The sequence below is a fragment of the Theropithecus gelada genome, chromosome X, assembly GCF_003255815.1.
Source record: "Theropithecus gelada isolate Dixy chromosome X, Tgel_1.0, whole genome shotgun sequence".
Taxonomy (NCBI): domain Eukaryota; kingdom Metazoa; phylum Chordata; class Mammalia; order Primates; family Cercopithecidae; genus Theropithecus; species Theropithecus gelada.
In genome coordinates, this window is record NC_037689.1 from 148,184,003 (window position 1) to 148,210,325 (window position 26,323).

The 26,323-nt window shown below is 39.0% G+C and overlaps 1 protein-coding gene across 3 annotated transcripts in view; it reads left to right on the forward strand.

Moving 5' to 3' along the window:
* MTM1 (myotubularin 1) overlaps positions 1-25,249 on the forward strand; it is a 112,363-nt gene extending 87,114 nt beyond the window's left edge. For all 3 annotated transcript variants that reach the window (XM_025373201.1, XM_025373202.1, XM_025373203.1), the window contains 6 exons: positions 2,815-3,000; positions 9,543-9,749; positions 11,414-11,506; positions 12,129-12,242; positions 15,529-15,705; positions 23,534-25,249. In XM_025373201.1, coding sequence (XP_025228986.1) covers positions 2,815-3,000; positions 9,543-9,749; positions 11,414-11,506; positions 12,129-12,242; positions 15,529-15,705; positions 23,534-23,701 — 945 coding nt within the window. In that variant the 3' untranslated portion in view covers positions 23,702-25,249. The remainder of the gene's footprint in view (positions 1-2,814; positions 3,001-9,542; positions 9,750-11,413; positions 11,507-12,128; positions 12,243-15,528; positions 15,706-23,533) is intronic.
* The last annotated feature ends 1,074 nt before the right edge of the window (positions 25,250-26,323 follow it).

Here is a 26,323-nt window from a genome sequence, read left to right on the forward strand (position 1 = left end):
ACATATATATATAATGCAATATTTTCATGTACATATTTAGCCTGAAATAGATATGATATAGCATTACAATGAAGTATTTACAAAGAATATTTTAGAATATTAAAATGCATGAAATGGATACACTAATTAACTCTAAAGCTCATTCTAGAAATAGAATTCCTGAAGGCCTTTTTAACACTCAGGAAACAAGCCTCCATTTCTAGTCCTCTTAGGAGTCAAGGGAAGGAAAATATCAGGGAAAAAGCCTAAGCTTTACAGATCTCTGTCATTCTTTTAAAAAGCTCACTTGTGTCCCCCTCCCTCTGCTGTGTCTCTCTGCTAGTCGTCTATATCCATAGCAACAGGCCCGTAGACCTTTACATCATCGTTCTAGGTAATCTACATTGTTCTTTTTTGTTGAAGAAAGGAAAACCAGAAAGAATACTTCAAAAGTAACCAGAGATGTAGAATTTGAACTTTCAGGAACTCAGTGTGTGCTTGACTAATTGATTGTTGCCCTTTCTGATCTTCTGTTCTCCTTGGACCTAATTGTTCCTCCCTTACGGATATTTAGAAATTTACATCCCCAGATGCAACAAGCAACAGCACGTCATTTTAAATTAAACAAAATCCAAGGATCGGTGAGATCTAGCAGCAAGCCGCTTCTATTTTTGTGGCAGTACATCGTGATGAATTAATGTGGAACTGTGCTAATGTCTGTTTTTACCAGAAACATTAGCGATGAGTAATAAAGTATATTTTTCCTTTTATTTTTTCACTTATTTTCGGTTATTTATGAAGAGAACTCCAGTTTCAAGAATCTCTTTGAAAATCACCACAACTATTTAAAAACTGCATGTGTAGAGAAGCAGGAAGAGGAGAAAGTGGCCCACTTAAATAATGAATCGCTTATTTATTAGCTAATAACTTTTTTAAAACAACACTGTGAATGTTTACTGTCTACTTACTAGTGATACTATTTAGAGCTAACTCTAAAGAAATATTTCTGCCTAGGTGTATTTTCTTGCCTAGAGTCTTTGGAGACCAAGATTTCTGGCTTTTAACATAGGTCTCCAGGTTTGAAACCTAAATGGATGGTAGCCTTACTTCTGCAGGAAACCTTTCTCTGTGACTAACTCCAGGGAAAAAAAACAAACAAAAAACTAAACCCGGCCGGGCGCGGCGGCTCAAGCCTGTAATCCCAGCACTTTGGGAGGCCGAGACGGGCGGATCACGAGGTCAGGAGATCGAGACCATCCTGGCTAACACAGTGAAACCCCATCTCTACTAAAAATACAAAAAATTAGCCGGGCGAGGTGGCGGCGCCTGTAGTCCCAGCTACTCGGGAGGCTGAGGCAGGAGAATGGCGTAAACCCGGGAGGCGGAGCTTGCAGTGAGCCGAGATCGCGCCACTGCACTCCAGCCTGGGCGACAGAGCGAGACTCCGCCTCAAAAAAAAAACAAACAACAAAAAACTAAACCTAAGTTTCTTTGGCCCTTCTACCCATGGCTACAAGCTTATATTCCTACCATTGTTACTAATAAAGAGAAAATAGGCATATTGTAGCTATGGCACATTTGTCTGGTGACTTCTCCTTTCCTCTACAGCCCCAGGCAGATGTTTCCCTGTTCTGTTCCTACAGGCACTCTGGAGTTAGTATAATATTGCTTTCTTTGCAAGTCTCAGAACTGTTGAACTTTTTCTTAAAGGGCCAAAGGCCACGTGTTCTATGCCATTTCAAAACATTTAAGCAGAATGCAGCCAGATTCCTAAATGAAACCATAGCATCTCTTTGTCAGTGTGGAAAATGGGCACTCTTCACATGCTGTGAAGATGAACCAAAGCCTGCTCTGGCAAGTTAATACTTGTAGGTGCTGCAGTAGGCGATAGCCATCTTTCTTGAAATCTTTTATTCTTTCAGAGCTCACTATGTGCAGCGCTCTGTCGTTGGTGTTTGCATAGCAGAGAAACAGTCATCGTTTAGTAGAAAAAGTGTGAGCTTTGAAGCCAGACATAGATTTAAATGCCACTTACTACCTATGTAACTTAGGGGATAGTTAACTAGCATCTCTGGGTTTCTGTTTTCTCATTGGCAAAATGGGGATAGTAATACCTATCTTGCAGCACTGCTGAAGAGATAAAATTGTGTAAAGCAAGAGTCACAGTACCTGGGATGTCATAGGAGTTCATTAAATAGTGGCTGGCATTAGCTATTATAATAGAGTGTGGTTCCTTTAATAGTATGAGACCTAGGTAATATTATCCTCTATTTTACAGGAGAGGATGTTGAGGCTCAGAAATGTTAAGTGCCTTGTCCCAGATCACATGGCAAGGAGAAGCTGAAGCTGAGCTATCAGCCTGGGTCTGACTCCAAGGCCCGTTGTTTTCCTCTAATGCATCACGTCCTACGTGAGTGCTGTTACAGAGCCAGAGGTGCCTGCTGCTGCCTCAGTCTGGCTGCCTCCCCCATTCCCCCTGAAGAGTACTATTAGAGATACAAAACTAATGGAGAACGAGGACCTTTCACAACCTACTTTTGCCTTTCCAGATCCGGAAGAAGAGCTATTAATTATAGAGCATTTTGAGGATGATTTTTTTCCTTAGGAATACAGATTCCCCAGGAAATTGCCAGCCTTCTGTCTTTTTTTCAGCTTAAAGTATGACTAATGTTTTTGAGACTTATTGTTGGCTAGGAAGTCAAGTCACATCAATTATTCATTTAAATTGGAGGATTTGGGGTTATTTGGAGGACAAATAACTTTAGAAATATTTGTGTAAGTTTCTAATGAAATAGAAAACTCAACTGATTGTTTGTATTTCATGTTGTTTCTTAGGCAACAGGAGGAGGATATGAAAGTGATGATGCATATCATAACGCCGAACTTTTCTTCTTAGACATTCATAATATTCATGTTATGCGGGAATCTTTAAAAAAAGTGAAGGACATTGTTTATCCTAATGTAGAAGAATCTCATTGGTTGTCCAGTTTGGAGTCTACTCATTGGTTAGAACATATCAAGGCAAGTATATTTTGTTAAAATATTTGCATATATAAACAAGAATGTAATTGTTTGGTGGAATGGAGATATTTTTAAATTCCTTAAAAAAAATGGACATTGAGAGAGAAACTTTGTAGTATAGGACCACATTTGACAGTTTTATGTTGCTTTATAATTTGCTTACCTAAATTAAAGATTTCACATCATCACTCCGGAATATATTTGGAGTGTGCAAAGACATCTCTTTCCATCTTTCAGTATTAAGTCGTTCAGTCTTTCATGCAGGTTTATTTATGAATAGCCAATTAATTATCTAACCATTACTGGATATAATGTCTTTGGACCTAGATAGAGGTGGTCAGTATTTTTTTTTCTTTTATTTTTTTTGAAACTAATCTCAAATGACTTATTTTAAAGAATTGATTTTGTGTTTTATTATTTTCAATCCTGATAAAGGCATCAATAATCCTCTACTTTTTAAAAAGTACTTGAAGCGATCTGAGGGAACTAACACTTTTAGAAACCCTTTAGTTCTGTAAACAAACAAAAAGTCAGCTTTAATGTATAGGTGAATTATTAAGATACATTCTCTAGTCAAATTTTGTTTTCCAACTTACCCTTCATCTGCAAATGGTGGCATGCTTTTCTCAGCTAGCCAGGCTCACCCTCTTGGTATCATCCTACATTTCTTTAGCTCCTGCACCTAGCTAATCATAAAGTACCACAGGCCCTTCGTTGGAAACATTTCTGTCACTCTCATAGTCCCCTCACCCTCACACTGGCATTATTCACACTAGGCCATTACTACTCCTGTCTTTGCACTCTTAAAATGGTTCTGTTTTCTCTTCCTTCCCTCTCCTATCTATTCTATAAGCAGCTGACAGAGAACATTTTGCTAAAATATCCTGCTATTCCAAAACCTCTGGGGGCTCCCAACAGCCTAACCTGACAGTCACGGCCCTGTTCCTCTGGCTTCTGCAGGTTTGTAGATTAACCTGCAACTACGGAAATCCTTACTCTTCCTATTTCCATCTCACTTAACACCTGTTTCTAGGCCTTTGTCTAGGTCGTCCTCTTTCTCTAGAATGGATTTCCCCATCCTTCCACTTTCTTCAAGGACCAGATCAAATCCCACCGAATCTCAAAGGGAATGTTCCTTCCACTGACTTTGCTATACATTTTGTCTCTTTTTACACATACCTATCATCTCTTCAATCATATGTGAACCTCCTTAAAGTCTTATACCATTTTCCCATTCACAAGGTCTAACATAAAAAACAAAATAAAACTGTTTATTTTACAATAGTTTTCAATTTACAGAAAAATTGTAAAAGTACTATAGAAAGTTCGCATGTACCCAACCCAGTTTTTCTCTTTATTGACATCTTACAATGCTCACAACTATGGCATGTCACATTGTACGGTACATTTGTCACAACTAATGAACCAATATTTATACATTATTAACTCATTATTAATGCAGTTCATACTTTATTTGGATTTTCTCAGCTTTCACCTTATGTCCTTTTTCTGTTCAAGGATCCCTCCCATCGAGGTATCACATATTTAGTTGTCACAATTAGTTGTTTTTTTTTTTTTTTTTTTTTTTCCACAATTCATTGGTGAGGATGACAAATTCATAAAAAAATGAAAGTCAGGCAAAATAAAAATAAGATTTGAGTGGGACCTTGGTCAAGAGAAACACCATGCATTTGGGGTAGTGGTGGGTCATCCACCTGGTGGTGTCTAACAGGCAGGCTTTTCTGCAAAGTAGAACCCAAAATAGAGACTTAACACTGAGATGTCGGTTGGGCAGTCAGCTATTGGGCAACAAATGCAAGCAAAGCCCTTTAATGTAGTTTCTGAGAGGATGTGTGGGGAAAAGATCAAAGGACTTTGAGTGGAGCTTTGGGCCTGTTTGTATTCAGGGCAGGAGGTAAGAAGTGGAGCTCAGTGAAGGAGGCATATGAGAGAAATGGACATCAAAGGAGGATATTGGAAGGTAAAGAAAGGGTCTTAAGAAGAAAGGGTCAGTGGTACTTGAAGGAGGTTTATTAACGAGGTCCTTTATGACCTTGGGGTTGTCTAGTGATGTGGTGGGCGTGAGTGAGAAAATAGAGGTAATGAATATCGACTGTTCTTTTAAAAAGAGAGGGAGTTAAGGAAGGGGGAAGTGTTGAGGATCATATGACTATGAGAAGGGCTTTTCAAGTCATGGGAAGCTTTAGCCTGTTTTGTAGACGAAGAGAAAAGATTTACTTCAGGATTTTTTTTTTTTTTTAAGGGAAATAATCACACAGGTCTGAAAATATGCTCATGATAGTGGAAAAACAGAGCCAGCATGGTGGCTCATGCCTGTAGTCCCAGTGCTTTGGGAGGTCAAAGCGGGAGGACTGCTTGAGCCCAGGAGTTTGAGACCAGCCTAGGCAACATAGTATGACCCTGCTTCTTACAAAACTCAGACAAACAAACAAAAAATAGTTGTGGTGGTGCACAACTGTAGTCCCAACTACTCAGGAGGCAGAGGCAGGAAGATTGTTTGAGCCCAGGAATTTTCAGGCTGCAGTGACCCATTAATATGATTGTACCACTGCATTCCAGTCTGGGTGACAGAAGAAGTCCCCATCTCTTTAAAAAACAAAAAGTGGATAAGCAACTACACCTAAATGTACACCTAAATGTACAAGAAAAGTTTTAAACACACACACATACAGAGTTTAGAAAAGTATCCACCAATATGTGAATAATTATTCTTTCTGAGTAATAGGCCTATGTTTTCTCCATTTTTTCCCAGGGAATATATATTACTTTTGTAAATAAGAGGAAAAGATTTTTTTAAAAAAGAGAGAGAGCACACGTACAGGAGTTATTGGCAAGGTGGCTCAGCTGCTACTCTGAGCTAGATAGAAGGAAGAGAGACTGGGTGAAAGTAGGTCTTGTTCAATGGCTCAGATGTCTGAGGAAGTTAGGAGGTAAGGCCATCTGCAAAAGATGAAGTATGGCAGTTAGCACTTAAGAAATGTGGGAAATGTTTTAAGAGGCCTCTCTAAGGTTTTATAGTTTTGTCTATAGCAAAGGGGATATGAAAGAAATGAAAGAAACTGTCATTGTTCTGTACAGAAGCCAAAGGAGGTACCAGGAGACTGGAGTCCAGGTGGAAACCTGTAATGATATCTGACTCGGGGCTTCTCAGGCATCAGTCACACCATAGCAATTCAAACAGTGGAGCAGAGTTGCGGATAGCCTTGAGTTGGACTTAGAATACTGGATGGAACAAGGGGAAAATCCATTCCCTGCCTCTTCCAGCTTCTTGTGGGCACATCATTCCATCCTCTGCCTCTGTGGTCACATTGCCTTCCCCTCTTCTGTCTGTATGAAATCTCCCTCTGCCTCTCTCATATCAGGATTTGTGTGATGTAATTTAGGGCCCGCCTGGATAATCCGGAATTATCTGTCATCTCAAAATCACTAACTTGATCACATCCACAAAGTCCCTATTACCATGTGAGATAGTATACACAGGTTCCAGGGATTAGGACCTGGACATCTTTGGTGACCATTATTCAGCCTCCTATACTATTTTATAGCCCTGGGTCTGCTGACAGGTGGAGTGGCCATCACTAACCTGTAATCTGGTGAAATGGTGTCACCACTCAGTGTATGAAACCAGGGCAAGCCTTTTGCAATGAGAAAATCACCAGCCTTAGCATGCCTCTCAAATCATCATTCCCGTTCACTGACAGCCCAGCAGGGTGGAAGGAGGACTCTGTAGTGTCTGGAGCTTGTATTTTCTCTTTGTCCTTTTCAATACAGTACTCTTCCTGTATAGTCCTTCTTCTTTTAAAGTATCATGTTATTTTGGCCTTCTTGGATGGCAGCTAGCCATCATTGAGCCTGTGCTCAATGTCAGCACTTTATGGGGAGCATCGTTTAGCCCAAGACAAGCTAGTAGGGGATATTGCTCATTTTTTCACAGTAGAGAGAAAGAAACCATGGTTACTCAATTGGCCCAAAGCACGAGATACCAAAAGTGGAATGAGGTTTCAGGCCCAGGTCTTCAGCCACAGAGCCAGTGCTCTTAACTACTGTGATGTATACTGCTTGATGGCTGTCATTTCTTTCATCAGTCACGAGTCCATCAGATTATTTAAGTTTTTGGTCATGTGTTTTTAAAACTCTGGTTTAGTTTTATTAGATAATTATAGCTGTTTCTGTCAGAAGTGATTGTGGGAATTAATACTTAATTGGAACACAACTAATTTTTCAAAATAATTGGCTGAGATTGAATCCTTTTTTTTTATTATTATTATAAGTGAGGGAAGTATCTCGAGTGAGAGTTGCCCTCTGTAAAAATGCATTAGAACCCCAACTTCATTAAATTGGACTCAAGTGATCTAGTATATTACCATTGCTTCTCAACAGCCGTTTCTTCAGAAGTACTTCAAATGAAAATTGTAAACAGAATTTCAAGGAGAATACTTAAAATGCTTGAAGAAATAAACAGCTCTAGTCATTTTAGGAGTAATGGATTTTGTACAGCTAATTGATGTGCCGGGCATCCTTAGGTCCCTTAACCTTTCCTTCTTGGCACTACTTTATCCACTTATCTTTAGTTACATTGTATATGTAAAACTAATGAAGTTACATTTCTTTATTTTTGTAGATTCAAGGGGTAAATGTACAGGTTTGTCACATGGATATATTGCATAGTGAGGTTTGGGCTTCTAGTTTACCTATCACCCGAATAGTGAGTATTGTATCCAGTAGGTAATTTTTCAACCCTCATACATAGGATCTTTCACTTGGTCTGCCTTTTCCATGAATTAGTTAAAATTAACGAATTTCCATTTCCATTTCCATTTCCTTGAATTGGGTAAAATGACTGTAACAGATGTCTGTTGCATGGCTGCTAGAATTTTGGAAGCTCCATGGAAGAAGTCTTTTAAAAACCAACCCAAAATAACATAATATATACAAATTGTTGATACACATGTGAAAAGACGGAACTCTCATACATTGTGGGAATGTGAAATGGTACAACCACTTTTGAAAATAGTTTGGCAGTTTCTTTTAAGAATTAAACATGCATTCACCATATGATCCAACCATTTCACTCCAAGATATTTTACCCAAGAGAAATAAAAACACTGTGTCCCTTCAAAAAATGTGTATGCAAAAGTTCACGCCAGCACTATTCATAGTAACCAAATGCTAGAAACAACCAAATGTCTGTCAGTTGATGAATGGATAAATAACATGTGGTCTGTCTACATACAATGGAAGGGTATGTGACCATGAGAAGGAAGGAAGTACTGATTCATGCTACAACACAGATCAACCTTGAAAACATGATGCTAAGTGAAAGAAGCCAGTCACAAAAGGCCACCTATTGCATTATTCTATTTATGTAAAATTTCTAGTAAAGGCAAACTATAGGGACAGGAAGCAAATCAATGGTTGCCTGGGGCTCAAGGTGGGAGAAGGATTGACCTTAGATGGCACGGGCAAACTTTTTGGGTAATGTGGGTGTTCTACAACTAACTACATTATGGTGATAACTGCACAACTGTATAAATTTGCTAAATCTTATTGCACTCACACTCAGGATGGGTATATTCCATGGTTTATAAAGTATATTTCTGTAAATGCATGAATCATCAAAAAATGACATCATAGCAATAACCCATTATATACATAAATTTATTGATACTTCTAAGTCTCAAATTTTTATTACAATGCTTTAAGTACCCTACTGTTTATGAGCCAAACAAGAGTTGATATATTGCCAATTTAAAGGTCAAAAGGTGGATTTCACTGTATCAGACTTTTACAGTCTAGACGCAACCTGTTGGGTCAGTGATTTTTTTTTTTAATCTGATCACTGTTATGGGTTGAATTTTTGTCCCTCAAAAATTTATATGTTGAAGTCCTGACCCCCCGTACCTCAGAGTGTGACCCTATTTGAAAATAAGGTCTTTGCAGACATGTTTAGTTGAAATGAAACTGTACTGGAGTAGTGTGGGCCCTTACTTTGTTATGACTAGTGTCCTTATAAAAAGAAATTTGGACACAGACACACACACACACAGTGAGACTGCCATGTGAAGATTGAAGTTATGCTGCCACAAGCCAAGGAACAACCAGAAGCTAGAAGAGTGACCTGGAAAAGATCTCTAGTGATTAGCGTGGCACTGCCAGCACCTTGGTCTCAAACTTCTAGCCTCCAGAACTGTGAGACAATATATTTTTGTTGTTTAAGCCTCATAGTTTGTGGTACTTTATGACAGCCCTAACACACTATCACAGTCGCATCCATGAAAATAAGTTTGGGATGCAGTTTGGCTTTTGGTTTGTTTGGGTTTGTTTTTTAATACCTACGCACATTCAAATGCAGTGTCTGTAGAGGATAATCAACAGATCCTGCAGCTCTTAGTGTTTCATTTTGATAAATCTTTGTTCTGGACATTAATATTTTAAAGCATGGCTTTTTCTAAGTTTAAAAACTATCAAATTTAAGCAGTATCTTATAGCTCCCTACTGACTCACATATTTTTCTTTGTCAGCTCGTTTTGACAGGAGCCATTCAAGTAGCAGACAAAGTTTCTTCAGGGAAGAGTTCGGTGCTTGTGCATTGCAGTGACGGATGGGACAGGACTGCTCAGCTGACATCCTTGGCCATGCTGATGTTGGATAGCTTCTATCGGAGCATTGAAGGGTTTGAAATATTGGTGCAAAAAGAATGGATAAGTTTTGGACATAAATTTGCATCTGTAAGTAAGCAAAGCTAATTTCTAAAAATAGATCACTACCATTCGCGATTTTAAAACTAGTTGTTAAATTACATATTCAATATTACAATGAAAATCTGAGGAGTATAATAATAACTTTACGAGTTTGAAAATGCATGATGCCTTGGGTAGTGAAAGTCTTTTTAAAAAGTGACATGTTTATCCATGTGCACTGTTCGCAGTTTCACTTGAAAGTAATACAAAGAATCTTCATGGAAATGTTTACGTTGAAATTTCCTAAGAGAAAGAAGATAGACAATTCTTTCTCAAATAATATAGCTATTAGAGTCAAATATATTTTATAGACTTTTAGTTGAGGCTTTTATTTCTGATATGCATTTTTTAAATCATCAAGAAATGAATAAGTTCAAAAGCACTATTGTATAACATGGTGACTATAGTTAATATATTCTTGAACAATGTTAAAAGAATGGATGTAAAGTTTTCTTACCACAAAAATGGTAACTGTGAGGTAATGTGTATGCTAATTGGTATATTCAGTCATTCTACAATGTATATATACTTCAAAACATATTGTACACAGTCAATGTATATAAATTTCTCTCTCAAAAATAAAAATAAGTTTTAAAAAATAACCCCCCAAGAATTTTTTTAAATGAAATCATCAAAAGAACCTATTATAATTCATATTCCTAGGTCTTATTTCCAGATGCCCTTTGAATACACATTTTGACCCAGCTCCCCAGTGATTCTCATGAAGGAGATCCGTAGGCTACCCTTTCAGAAACACTGCTATGTATCCTTTTAGCCTTCACCCAGGTTTCATAGTGTGAATAACATTTTCAAGTAGAAAGAATCATTGTGTTTTTGTTTTGTTTTGTTTGTTTGTTTGAGATAGAGTTTCGCCCTTGTTGCCCAAGCTGGAGTGCAATGGCGTGATCTCGGCTCACTGCAACCTCCACCTCCTGAGTTCAAGCGATTCTCCTGCCTCAGCCTCCCGAGTAGCTGGGATTACAGGCGTGCACCACCATGCCCAGCTAATTTTTTGTATTTTTAGTAGAAATGGGGTTTCACCATGTTAGCCAGGCTGGTCTCAAACTCTTAACCTCGTGATGCGCCCGCCTCAGCCTCCCAAAGTGCTGGGATTACAGGCGTGAGCCACCACACCCGGCCATAGAAAGAATCATTGTTTAGTAAATGAATACATTGTGAGATTTTTTGTTTTTTTCTTGTTTTTAAGAGAGAAAGAACATTTAATTCTAATAATCATACCTTTTGGACATGATTTTAAGTCTTGAAACTTTAGGATTGTTCTCTTTGCAACTGAAAGAACTAGGTTGAGTGTATTGCTAACATACTATGTAGGATAATCATGTCCATTCTATCTATAGCTGTTTAGGACTCATACAAAATTCCAATCATATGAAATAATTGTAACAATCACCTAGGATGATGATTCTTTGGCAATTTTTATTGGTATTTTACAGACGTTTATATACTTTATTTCCATTATTTTGAAACCTTACATTGCCTATATTGCCATGGAAGTATATATTATTTCCTCTCTGAGAAACTTGGCATTTAGAAGGCAGATTGCTGAACTGTATTGTCACATTTTGTGTTATATGCTTTCTCAGTTTTGTACCCATTAATTAAAACAAATTATCTTCATCAATTTATTTCAGCGAATAGGTCATGGTGATAAAAACCACACCGATGCTGACCGTTCTCCTATTTTTCTCCAGTTTATTGATTGTGTGTGGCAAATGTCAAAACAGGTAAGGAATATGTGGGATGAAAATACATTCGACTTAATGTTTAAATTAAACATTTTAATATAATGGTTGGGATTTGACCCCAAAATAATACAGGGTAGAGATAGAGATGAAGCACGACTGGTCATGTGTGAATAATTGCAGAAGCCAGGTACATGAGTGTTCACCTTTTTATTCCTGCTACTGTTGATATATCTGGGATTTTCCCTTAAAAAGTTTTAAAAATTAAATATTTAACTGTTATCTCTACTAGTGGAAGATCAATGAATTGACAGTACCAAGTTGTCGTTTATATATATTTTACACTGACACTTCTATATAGCTGTGTCTGCTATCTCATAATACCTTAAATAACTAAACCACACTGTACCTGCAGGAGAACCCAGAAAATCAGCCTGTTTATCTCCTTTTCCTCTTTATTGCTTTATTTAACACTTAAAGTGCTCAGTCCTATATATACTGCCAAAAAAAGAACAACTGTAGTATGTGTGCAGATTACAGCCTCTGCTGTCCTTTCTAGAGCCCTACAATGTGGCAGCATTTGTTTACTTCTATGGTGTATCTTTCTACTTTTATAAAGTTTCAGTCCCAGTTTTTCATGCTTTGTTTGCTTGCTTTTGTTTAGTTCCCTACAGCTTTTGAATTCAATGAACAATTTTTGATTATAATTTTGGATCATCTGTATAGTTGCCGATTTGGTACTTTCTTATTCAACTGTGAATCTGCTCGAGAAAGACAGGTGAGTTAAAATGCTAATTTTTTGTTGTTGTTATATATTAGGCTTGCCAAAATGTATGTAGTCTGCCATGAAATATAAAAATATGATTAGCTTGTAAGACACTGTCTTTGACCTCAAAGAGTAGGAATTACATTAAATGTATGCATTTTGTGCTCTATAAAGGAAAACCTGAGGCTGGGTAACTTATAAAGAAAAGAGGTTTTAGGCCGGGCGCGGTGGCTCAAGCCTGTAATCCCAGCACTTTGGGAGGCCGAGGCGGGTGGATCACGAGGTCAGGAGATCGAGACCATCCTGGCGAACACGGTGAAACCCCGTCTCTACTAAAAAATACAAAAAACTAGCCGGGTGAGTTGGCGGGCGCCTGTAATCCCAGTTACTCGGGAGGCTGAGGCCGGAGAATGGCGTAAACCCAGGAGGCGGAGCTTGCAGTGAACTGAGATCCGGCCACTGCACTCCAGCCCGAGCGACAGAGCGAGACTCCGCCTCAAAAAAAAAAAAAAAAAAAAAAAGAAAAGAGGTTTTATTGGCTCACAGTTCTGCAGGCTGTACAAGAAGCATAGTGCCGGCATCTGCTTAGTTTCTGGTGAGAACCTCAGGCTGCTTCCACTCATGGCAGAAGGTAAAGGGGAGCCAGTATGTAGAGATCACAGGGTGAAAGAGGAAGCAAGAGAGCAGGGAGAGGGTGCCAGGCTCTTTGTAACAACCCAGCTCTCTTGGTAACTAATATAGAGTGACAACAAACACCTAAGAGAGAGCATCAATCTGTTCATGAGGGCCCTGTCCTCATGACCCAAACAGCTCCCACTAGGCCCCACCTCCAAAACTGGGGATCAGATTTCTTTTTCTTTTTCTTTGTGTTTGTTTGTTTGTTTTTGTTGTTGTTGTTTGAGACAGGGTTTCACTGTTGCCCAGGCTGGAGTACAGTGGCACAATCTTGGCTCACTGCAACCTCCGCCTCCCGGGCTCAAGCAAGATTCTCCCACCTCAGCCTCCTGAGTAGCTGGGACCAGAGGTGCACGCCACCACAGCCGGCTAATTTTTGTATTTTTAGTAGAGATGGGGTTTTGCCATGTTACCCGGGCTGGTCTCGAACTCCTGAGCTCAAGTGATCCACCCGCCTCAGCCTCCCAAAGTGCTGGGATTACAGGTGTTGAGCCACTGCGCCCAGCCTGGTGATCAGATTTCAACATGAGGTTTGGAGAGAACAAATATTCAAACTATGACAGAGCTTCCCCCAAAAGTAAAAATATAGCTACCATATGATCTAGCACTCCCACTATTGGGCACATATCTAAAGGAAATGAAATAATCATGTCAAAGAGGTTATCTGCAATCTCATGTATATTGCAGCACTATTCACAGTAGCCAAGATATGGACTCAACCTGTGTCCATCAACAGATGAATAAAGAAAACATAGTACCTATATACAGTGGACTATGACTCAGCCATAAAAAAGGAAATCCTACCATTTGCAACAACATAAGTAAATCTGGAGGACATTATGCTAAGTGAAATAAACTAGGCACAGAAAGACAAATACCACATGATTTCCCTTATGTGTGGAATCTAAGAAAATTTGAACCTATAGTAATAGAGAGTAGAAGGGTAGTTACCAGGGGCTGGGGAAGGGGTAAGGGAAAGGGGGACATAGTGGTCAAAAGATACAAACCTTCAGTTATAAGTACTGAAGACCTAATGTGCAGTATGGTAATTATAGTTAATGTATATTTGAAATTTGCTAAAATAATAGATCTCAAGTATTCTCACTACAAAAAAAAAAATTGGTAACTAGATGAGGTGACATGTTAATTAGCTTGATTGCGGTGATTATTTCATAATGCATACATATATCAAAACATCACATTGTATACCTTAAATATATACAATTTTTGTTTGTCAGTTGTAAATAATACTGGGGGGAAAAACACAATTGTTTCCGGGAAAAGAGGTGAGAGAGAGCACTTTTTTTCATAACCTTGTCAAACTATTTGGCTTTTTAAACTATGTGCATATATAAAAATAAAAACAGTAACATGCAAATAAATACAATGTGGTATATAGATTTTGGCATCAAAAAGGTACAACTGAGGTTTTAGGTGGATTCAAAGAAAGGCAAAATTATGCTGTCATTCATGAAATGAAATACATATGTTTAATAAATTTCTTTTCTTTTTCTTTTTTTTTTTTTTTTTTTTTTTTTGTCTTTTGAGATGGAGTTTCACTCTTGTCACCCAGGCTGGAGTACAGTGGCACGATCACGGCTCACTGTAACCTCTGCCCCCGAGGTTCAAGCAATTCTCCTGCCTCAGCCTCCCCACCACTCCCAGCTAATTTTTGTATATTTGGTAGAGACGGGGCTTCACCATGTTGGCCAGGCTGGTCTCAAACTCCTGACCTCAGGTGATCTGCCTGCCTCAGCCTCCCAAAGTGCTGGGATTACAGGTGTGAGCCACTGCGCCTGGCCAAGAAATTTCTTTAGTCATTTATTTTGGGATGTTCTTTCAGGCTTCCAGTTTTAGCTTATTGCTCTTTCCTTATTAAAGTCATTACTGGGAAAAATTTCAGATTCTACCTTTGGTAATTTTAATTCTTGTATTTTTATTTCCCTAGCTCTGGTGTTTTGTTTTGTTTTGTTTTGTTTTTCTCTCTCTAGTTTATGGTCAGAATTTTGTAAACGCCTGCAATAGAAAGCAATGCAAATGTGAATATCTTTATGAGATGGCAACACTAGGCTAAAAAGTGAAGACTTCGTGTAGTCAGTTATCCAGATGTTTTCACAGATATGGATGTTGACATGTAGATTAAACATCTGGATGGTTGATTAAAATAACTATGTCCAGATGCCTACCGTCAAGTAGACACAGATTAAGATTTCATAGTTCCAACAAATAGAAAAGTTTTAAAAGTCATTGGGATCTTATGATAATTTTTCTTTTCACTGAATTAAGAAGAGTATACTACCTATCTGTTCATAAATGTTTTACCTAGCCAGGAATACTCTTCTTAGGTCAGTGAATTGCATTTAATGGTACAGTATCCTGCACCCCTGTCTTCAGGCAGAAATAGTGGCTCTCAAGCTAGGCCATTACCTATGCAAATATCGATAAGTGGCTGCCAAGCACTCACTGGCCCGTGAGGCTTTTTGAGCTATTATGAGGATAATGTAAATGTATGATTCAATTTGATGCTGCACTGTATTGCTACAGGCTGCAAAATGGCTTGTGGATTTATGTGTGTTTTTACTTAGGCTTTCCACTTTCTCTCTCTCTCTCTCTCTCTCTGTAGAAAGTTACAGAAAGAACTGTTTCTTTATGGTCACTGATAAACAGTAATAAAGAAAAATTCAAAAACCCCTTCTATACTAAAGAAATCAATCGAGTTTTATATCCAGTTGCCAGTATGCGTCACTTGGAACTCTGGGTGAATTACTACATTAGATGGAATCCCAGGATCAAGCAACAAGTAAGTGAAGTAGCACTGTTAAAAGATAGCAATGTCAACTGCTTGCCTTAGATAATATTATTTGGTATGGATTTTTTTTAACAGCATGAAGAAAAAGATCAGACTCTAAAAACACACTTATTGTTAAACTCAACCTTAATTTAAATTTTTTTAAATTACTAAACCATGTGTTTTGATGTTAAGCTACAATTCTTCTGCCAATGTGATATAATTGTTTACTATAATACAAGCTGATTTAAAGCTCTAGAAAATTTGAGTTTTCATAGCCAGAGATTTCCTTTTATCACTTGAAGTAGTTGTTCATTATACAGACATTGTTAGAACATTCTTTACATTGACTAGACTTAGATGATCCTGTTACGAAAATGTTTGCTACTCTCATTCAGGTGTATGCACTAGGTCAGCTAACATCAGATTGCTTTTCACTGAGTGTATTTACTTCTAAAATAAAGATAATTACTCTGTCAATGGTAGTAAATTCAGTTGGCCATTTATCAAACAAAAATGGAAACAATGAGTTTTGAAGTGAAAGACTCTACATTTTGTTAAAGACACACTTGGGCTTTCCATTCTCCCACCTCCGCTCCATCCAAAACCAGAAGGAAAAACAGCCTGTTTGTAAAGGCTCAGCAGTGCTTCAGTTTGTTGATTTCTTCTAAGCATTATACATATTCAGTATTTGTGATGGTTCTTTGTAAAGGTTTGCACATTTTCCTGCAGTGTGGGTGGTCGACTACCTGTTCTCACAGTTCAGTCTTGCATAAGCACCAGCTTTAATGCCAGAAATAGGCTGTCCACAGCAGGGTCCCATAGCTGTGGCCTCTCTCTCAGATTGTTCATTCCTCTCAGGCAGTTGGCTACACGCCAGTCTGTGCCCTGCCTCCTCACTGGAGAAGTGCCCATTTCAAGCTGGCACCCTCATTTCAAGGTCTGTGCTACTCACGTGAAAGGCTTTTGCAATTTGGTAATGGTTGAAATGTGTATTCTTTTGGAAAGTGACAGATTCCAGGGCTTGAGAACATTCACTTGTTTAGTTTGGAATTTGAGAAGCAAATGGGGGGAGTGTATTTAACAGTAGTTCTAGCATTTTGGAATATCAAGTAAAGAATAAATAATAATCCTTACAGAATTCTAACTGCTTTTACAAGAGATGTGTTCCTTAGTAAAAAATATTTTATAGATGAGCACTGTGTTTGTCCTATAAAATAAACCTTCTCCATATTTGTCATGGCTTGTTTTTAAAATACTGGCAATGAGAAAGTACGGGTAGTTTTTGTAGAAGTCCTGTAATCTCTTCTCACCCATTTGTACTTGGAGAAATTCTTGAAATTCAAGGAATTTGGAGCAGTTCATTTCTGAATTCATGAAGGTAACAATGATAATAATTATGTGACAGGTCAAGTTTGAGGGTACATCATTAGAAGAACTTGGTAGAATATATTTTTCCCTCTTATTCTCATAGATCTTGGCAAAATGGAACTGGCCTGGAGAGGAGTGCTCATTCTCTGGTAGGGGTTTTTACTTTGAGACAGGAATTGGCCTATATTGTGATCTATTGGCATGAATTCAGAAAAGAAATAACTTATCCTTTCTATGTGGATTTTCTGAATGTGAAGGATCCTATACACGTCTTTATCTCCCTAGGCACTTTGTGTTTTCATCTACCAAATCTTGAGTGTTCTCATGCAGGCACTGGGGGGATGCCGAGATTAAGAAGAGGCGGTCTCTGCCCGTGAGTAGCTCCCAAGCTGGTAGGGGCGGTCAGAAACATAAGCCAATGATTATAATGCACAGGGATAAGTGTAAGAATAAAAGTATGAATTAAGTACATTAGGTTTTCTTAAAGATCTGCTTATGTAGAACATTATTTCATACAGAAATAGATTAAATCAAATCACATAGGACTTTTAAAAGTACATAATATAAACCTAAAAGAATGTACTTAACCACTTAAAAGTTAAATTGTTATTCAGTTGCGCGAGCCAGAAGGTATACAAACAATTACTGGCCACCTGTAGTATTCACAGCACTATGGTGGTATACTATCAATGTTGAAAGATACAAAACAATATATAGCCTCATAATGAGCTGTTAGCCGCAAGGAAGGCAGGATTAGTGTGCTTTTAAAAGCAAAAGCCACCAACCCTTGCTGTGACATAAAAACTCAGCAGAGTTTATGGAAAGACCAATGCTTACATTTGAAAAGCTATCAATAAGCAGATCTGGTGCTTTTATTTAATACGAGGAAATTACTCATGTCAAAAGCATAGTCACATTACAAACCTGAGTAGGAATTTCAGCTGCCAGTGAGCATCATAGGGTACTCTAGGAACCACTGCATTACATGTAGCTGTTAATCAGGGTTACACTGGATGTATTGAAATTTTGTTTAGTGGTAACTGAAGGATGAGATTCAGGACAAATATTAGCAGGCTGACCTGTGTGGCATTTGTTTCAGTCATTTTTGATAGAAAAATTAAAAGGGATCTGAATATGAAAATTGTTTGAAGCCTAAAATACTTCCATAATGAGCTGATTGCCTGTCTTCTTTTCCATACCATGCCAAGCTGGGACATACTTTATAATTCATTTCCCAAGTGAGAAGTTGAGGTGTAATATTTTGTCACTTGGCTTGAAGTTTTCATTTCTTGTTGTTTGTCTTTGTATTCTATCACAAATGGACTCTTCTTTTATCTCCTCTAAGTGGTTTGTGTTTGTCTGTAGCCCAGTAACTTCTACATATTTTATACCCATTACTTGACTGAATTATCTTTTTATTTCTAACAGTTTTTCTGTGTACTCTCTTCAGTTTTCTAATGATACAGTCATGCCATCTGCAAAAATTACTGTTACCTGATTTCTTTTTCTTATCTAATTGCACATGCTCATTGTAATACTCAAGCTGATTCTAAATTCTAATACTCATATTTCAAAGGGAGGTTTTAAAAATAGCCACAATTTTGGGGGAGAATATCAAGGAAGAACCTGCCCTGCTATATAGCAAGACTTACTTGGAACAGAGTAGAGCCCAGAAACAGACCTGCATCGATGTGGAGACTTGGAATAGTAAGAAGGTGGTGATGTAACACATCCCTATGAGTGGAATGTTCAGTGAATGGTGCAGGGACTGGAAATAAAAGTTAACATGTGAAAACAGAACTGCTAACGTTTCCCCCAAAACCTCTTCCTCCTGCCATCTTCCCCATTTCAGTTCGTGGTAGCTTCAGCCTAGTTGCCCTGGCCAGGAACCTTAGAGTCATCCTTCACACCTTTCTCTCCCACACGCCATGTCCAATCTGTCAGGAGAGCTTGTTGGGCTCTGCCTTCAAAACACATGTAGAGTCCGAGCACTTCTCACTGAGCCCCCACCACCACGCTGGTGTGTGTTGCCTGCCCTCTCCGGTGTGTGGCAGCAATGGCCTTCTAGCTGGACCCCCTGATGCTACCTTTACTTCTTTCTACTCTTCTCAACATGGCAGCCAAAGCAGATTATGCCACTCAGCTGCTGGAAACTGGCCAGGTAGCTGCTCACCTCACCCAGAGTCCAGGCACAAGTCCTTACAATGGCCTCTTAAGCCTCGTGTGACCTCCACCCCACCCCTTACCTCTGTGACCTCCTGGCATCCTCACCAACAACTCTTTCTCACATGCTCAGCTTCAGCCAGATGCCTCTGCTCTTCCTCAGACACTCAGGTATCCACTTGATGCCCTCCTTCATCTCCCTTAAGTCTTTGCCCAAAAGTTACCTCTTCAGTGCAGCTCACTCCAACCATCCAGTTTAGAGTGGAATCCTCTTACCCTGCTCTAGTCTTCTGTAGAATTGATCACCTTCAAACATTCTGTGAAACTCCCAGGATGGTTATGTTCGTCGTTTGTCCGTCTCCCCCTGCTAGAAGATAAAGGCCATAAAAATAGTCATTTGGGCCTCCTTTGTTCACTGGTGGATCCTGAGCACCTAGAACAGTGTCTGGCCCTCAGTTGAATTTTAAGAGAAAAATGGACAAAGGATATTAGCAAGCATCCCACAGCACTTACTGGGTGTTAGGCATTCTGCCAAGCATTCTTGAAAAACTTCCCACTGCCAGATCACACCCTAAAAGTCACAGTGATCATAGGGAGAATGGGATTAAGAGACTTCTGCAATCCTATGGGGCTTTGTAACTGGAGCACTAATGGAAGCACCAGTCCCAGTAGAAATGTGGGCACAGTTCCATCTCTGCTGCATTTGTACCTGGCTTTAGCTGATTCACACCTTGGCTGCCTGTAGTGGGTAGAATGGTGTGTCCCCCAAAAGACAGCGACCCAGAACCTGTGAATGTGACCATATTTGGGAAAAAGATCTTTGCAGTTGTAATTAAGTTTAGGATCTCAAGATGAGATCATCCTAGATTTAGGGTGGGTGAGCCCTAAATCCAATGACAGATGTCCTCAAAAGAGAAAGGAGGGGAAGATTTGAGACCCAGACATAGAGGAGAGAAGGCCATGTGAAAACAGGCAGAGATTGCAGCGATGCTGCCATAAGCCAAGGAACACCTGGAGCCACTAGAAGCTGGAAGAGGTGAGAAAGAATTATCCCCTAAAGCCTCCAGAGGGTGCATGGCCCTGCTGACGTCTTAATTTGGGGCATCTGCCCTGCAGAACCATCAGAGAATAAATTTCTGTTGTTTTAAAAGCCACCCAACTTTGTGTTAATTTTTTAGGGCAACCTCATGGCTCATGCTCCCTTCTCTGGGATACAGGTTCTAGAAAGTGTCTGCTTCTAATAGAGACCATTCTCCTGAACATTAAAAATTGGATCCAGACCAGATACAGTGGCTCACATCTGTAATCTCTGCACTTTGGGAGGCTAAGGCAGGAGGATCACCTGAGCCCAGAAATTCAACACCAGCCTAAGCAACATAGTGAGACCCCCTGCCCCATCTCTACAAAAAAAAAAAAAAAAAAGTTTTAAGTAGCCGGGCGTGGCAGTGCATGCTCGTAGTCCTAGCTACTTGGCCGGCTGAGGCAGGAAGATCGCCTGAGCCCAGGAGTTCAAGGTTACAGTGTTCAAGGTTTTGCTGAGCTATGATTGCACTGCACTCCAGCCTGGCAACAAAGTGAGACCCTGTCTCTTAAAAAAAAGAAAAAAAAAATTCAGCATTCTTCATCAGTGTAGTCTTCACAGCTTCCTTGTTGGTGCTCACAGCTTCAGCAAATAGTTCAACATAGTAGAAAGCAGGATGGTTCTGGAAACCACTATATGTGGAAGGCACTTCTGTTAGATGTTCGGCTTTCTTCTTTTTTTTTTTCTTTTTTCCCTTCAAAAAAAAGGGGGTGGTGGATACATGTGCAGAACGTGCAGGTTTGTTACATAGATATATGTGTGCCATGGTGGTTTGCTGCACCTGTTGATTCATCCTGAGTTCCCTCCCCTCACCCCCCACTCCCCAACAGGCCCTGGTGTGTGTGTTCCCCTCTCTGTGTCCATGTGTTCTCAATGTTCAGCTCCCACTTATGAGGGAGAACATGCAGTGTTTAGTTTTCTGTTGCTGTGTTAGTTTGCTGAGGATGATGGCTTCCAGTTCATCCATGTCCCTGCAAAGGACATGATCTCATTCCTTTTTATGGCTGCATAGTATTCCATGGTGTGTATGTACTACATTTTCTTTATCCAGTCTGTCATTGATGGACATTTGGGTTGGTTCTATGTCTTTGCTATTGTAAATAGTGCTGCAATAAACATGTGTGCATGTGTCTTTGTAGTAGAATGATTTATATTCCTCTGGGTATAATGGGATTGCTGGGTCTAATGGTATTTCTGGTTCTAGATCCTTGAAGAATCGCCACACTGCCTTCCACAATGGTTGAACTAATTTACACTCCCACCAACAGTGTAAAAGTGTTCTATTTCTCCACAGCCTTGCCAGCATCTATCATTTCCTGACTTTTTAATAATCGCCATTCTGACTGGCATGAGATGGTATCTCATTGTAGTTTTGATTTGCGTTTCTCTGATGATCAGTGTTGATGAGCTTTTTTTCATATCTTTGTTGGCCACATGTATGTCTTCTTTTGAGAAGTGTCTGTGCATATCCTTTGCCTACTTTCTGATGGGGTTGTTTATCTTTTTTTGTTGTTGTTGTAAATTTGTTTAAGTTCCTTGTAAATTCTGGATATTAGACCTTTGTCAGATGGGTAGATTGCAAAAATTTTCTCTTATTCTATAGATTGCCTCTTCACTTCGATGCTAGTTTCTTTTGCTGTGCAGAAGCTCTTTAGTTTAATTAGATCCCATTTGTCCATTTTGGCTTTTGTTGCAATTGCGTTTGGTGTTTTTGTCATGAAGTCTTTCCCCATGCCTATGTCCTGAATGGTATTGCCTAGGTTTTCTTCTAGGGTTTCCATGGTTTAGGGTTTTACATTAAGGTCTTCATATATTGCTTAAGCTTTCTAGAAAGTGCTTGCCCCTGATCCCTTCAAAACATTAACTTTCTGGAGTACTGTTCTGTTGTATATCTTGACCTGGGTGTGATAACTTAAGTGTGTATGTATGTCAAGATTCACTGAGCTGAACATCTGAAGATTTTGCACTGTGTGTGGTTTATATCTCAGTACAAAACTTTTAAAACTTAACATGCTGGGAGAATCGCGTTATGCTCCAGCCTGACTTCTGCCTTTGTATCAACATCAATCCCTTGTTTACTCATCAAAGTAGTCACCATTGTAGCAAAAGATGCTATTAACTCACTTCACTCACACAACAATGCCATGTGAGGGCTATGCTGTTTTGATTCCCATTTTACAGATAGGGAAATGGAGGCACACAGAAGGTGAGGGGGCAAACCCAGCATTCACACCCAAGGCGGAGCATAGCAGAGCTGCTATGGCTGTCAGCCATGTGTTAAGATGGGCAACACGCACATGAAAAGATGTTCTAGCAGAGCAATACAAACAAAAACTACTGTGGCATACCATGTTACAGCCCTCAAATTGGAAAAAATGATAATAATCGTATACTCCCAAGTTCTGGTGAGAATGCAGAACAATGAGAACTGCCAGGTATCACCAGCAGGAGCCTCTCTGCAGACAATTTGGCAGCATCCGGTGAGGTTGAAAAGACCATATTCTACTTCTCAGCAGTTCCACCCCTAGGAAAATTCCTTAGAGAAACACTCGCATATGTGCTTGAGGAGATGTGTACAAGGATACTCAGTACAGCATTGCACACACTACCGAAGAACCCTGGAAATCACTGATTACCCGTCAGCCTGGGAAGGGGTGGAGAAACTGGTTTATTCCTTCAATGCAACTTAACAAGGATGAAATTCAGAAAACATGTTGGGTCAAAATGTCAATTAATAAATACCAGATGGTACCAGTGATGTGAACTCTGATAAAATACAAAGTAATACTGTATTTTGTTGCTGGATACTCACAGGGAAAGTGTCACAAATCTGCACAAAAAGGAAGGTCACATGGCAACTTGAGAAGAGTTGTCCCTCAGAGTGAAAGAGAACAGTGGGCCTGGGACGGGCAACGCGGGAGACTGGAGCTGTGTTTGGGCTGATAAATTTTAAAAGATGGTGACACGTGTGAGGAAATGTGTACATTAGGTATTTCTTGGTGAACAAATACTTAGTACTTGGGTGTTTAGTACTGTGTGTTGTACTTTCCTGTATGTGTCAATGAGGCAGTAGTTAAGGAAAGTATGTATTAGGTTAAACTTTGAGTTTACATAATACCTACTTAACTTATTTACAAAGCAGCAGTCGCAGCAGATGGGTGGAACAGGTGAGTTCTCGTGACATGCCTGGCGTAAAGTGTAACTCAAGTCTCTGGTTCTCTCCAGCAGCCGAATCCAGTGGAGCAGCGTTACATGGAACTCTTAGCCTTGCGCGATGAATACATAAAGCGGCTTGAGGAACTGCAGCTTGCCAACTCTGCCAAGCTTTCTGATCCCCCAACTTCACCTTCCAGTCCTTCGCAAATGATGCCCCATGTGCAAACTCACTTCTGAGAGGGGCCCTGGCAGTGCATTAGAGCTCGAAATAAAGGCGATAGCTGACTTTCATTTGGGGCATTTGTAAAAAGTAGATTAAAATATTTGCCTCCATGTAGAACTTGAACTAACATATAACGTTAAACTCTTGAATATGTGCCTTCTAGAATACATATTACAAGAAACCTACAGGGTCCACACGGCAATCAGAAGAAAGGAGCTGAGATGAGGTTTTGGAAAACGCTGACACCTTTAAAAAACAGTTTTTGAAAGGCAAAATTGAGATTTAATTTACCTCTTGAGAAATACTATATATACAATATATATTTTGTGGGCTTAATTGAAACAACATTATTTTAAAATCAAAGGGAAATATGTTCATGAAATGCATTTTCCTGAAGCTGCTTAACAGTTGCTTTGGATTATTTAATATGAATCCAAATGTGAAAGATGCATGTTACTGCCAAAACCAAATTGAGCTCAGCTTCTTAGGCATTACCCAGAAGCAAGGTGTTTAAGTAATTGCCAACTTTTATACCGTCATAAGTGGTGACTTAAGGAGAAATAGCTGTATAGATGAGTTTTTCATTATTTGGAAATTTAGGGGTAGAAAATGTTTTCCCCTAATTTTCCAGAGAAGCCTATTTTTATATTTTTAAAAAACTGACAGGGCCCAGTTAAATATGATTTGCTTTTTTTTAATTTGCCAGTTTTATTTTCTAAATCCTTTCATGAGCTTGCCTAAAATTCGGAATGGTTTTCGGGTTGTGGCAGACCCCAAAGAGAGCACTGTCCAAGGATGTTGGGAGCATCCTGCTGCTTAGGGGAACGTTTTCACAAATGTTGCTCTAGTCAATCCAGCTCATCTGCCAAAATGTAGGGCTACCGTCTTGGATGCATGAGCTATTGCTAGAGCATCATCCTTAGAAATCAGTGCCCCAGATGTACATGTGTTGAGCGTATTCTTGAAAGTATTGTGTTTCTGCATTTCAATTTCAATGGTGTTGGCTTCCCCTCCCCACCCTATGCGTGCATAAAAACTGGTTCTACAAATTTTTACTTGAAGTACCAGGCAGTTTGCTTTTTCAGGTTGTTTTGTTTTATAGTATTAAGTGAAATTTTAAATGCACAGTTCTATTTGCTATCTGAACTAATTCATTTATTAAGTATATTTGTAAAAGCTAAGGCTCGAGTTAAAACAATTAAGTGTTTTACAATGATTTGTAAAGGACTATTTATAACTAATATGGTTTTGTTTTCAGTGAATTAAGAAAGATTAAATATATCTTTGTAAATTATTTTACGTCATAGTTTAATTGGTCTACCAAGTAAGACATCTCAAATACAGTAGTATAATGTATGAATTTTGTAAGTATAAGCAATTTTATTAGACATTCTCTTACTTTTTGTAAATGCTGTAAATATTTCATAAATTAACAAAGTTTCACTCCATAAAAAGAAAGCTAATACTAATAGCCTGAAAGATTTTGTGAAATTTCATGAAAACTTTTTAATGGCAATAATGACTAAAGACCTGCTGTAATAAATGTATTAACTGAAACCTAATACTATTTTCAGGGCTGTAAGTGTGTATGTGTTGGAAATGTGCATGGTGGCCGTCTGATTTCTTTCCCTGGGTCTACTTCATGTACTTTTTATCTCACTGGCAACCTTGCAGGGCTCTCCCAAAATTTCAGCAAGATTGGGCATTTAAGTGCATTAACAATGCAGATTTTAAGAGTTACAACTGTCTAGGAGGATGGCTTTTGCAAAAGTGAACACGCAAAACTTCAGGCTCTGAATAGGGAACACAGCAGTTGATAGTAAGGGATGTGAAGATACTGGTTAAATAAGCCATAGTTAGTTGATGTCTCGTTAGGTAAGAATTTTTAAAATTCTTCAAACAATATTGCCAGTTGGAAATTATGTTGTTTACATATGTACATTCTAAGAATGCTGAATAGTTATTAGCAGTAAACTAAAACTGACCATTTTTTGACAATCAGAATAGATCACGTCCAACAGAGCTTAAAGAAAAATCAGAATAGGACTCTTAAATGACTAAGTGTATCTTTCATAACGATGAGTATTTGAAGTACTTTGTGAAGTCCTTCCTCTGACATTGCTGCATTGAACCCTCACTAGGACCTTATGAGCTAGGTGGCATTCTGTTACCCCTATTTTTCGACTGAGTAGAATGCCATTGTTCCAGGCGTTCACTGACATGCCCCACGTCCTACAGCACCACCACAGGTTCATACTGATGTTAGCCTGAAGTCTACATTTGAGTTCCCACTGAATGGCCTGAGCTCTGCCTTTTGGAATGAAATTGAAGAACCTCTCTTCCTGGGACAACTCTTCAAATAATTCAGAAACATTATTTTTGATAATAGGTTTCATTTCTAAATATAGTCATAGCACTTTCTGACCTGTTTTTGATAGTGCAGCAAAGCTTATCCTTTTGCTTTTTTGGAAGGAATAATACTCAAAAAGTCTCAGAATAAGCTGAGTAGTATTTTATCACTTGCATAATGCAGATCTGTGGTGTCATTCAGACAACTCTTGTGGCATTTGGGTACATTAGGCAAAAGCAGGACTGTCTAAATGGAAAATTCTTAATGTGGGAATTTATTAAAGAGT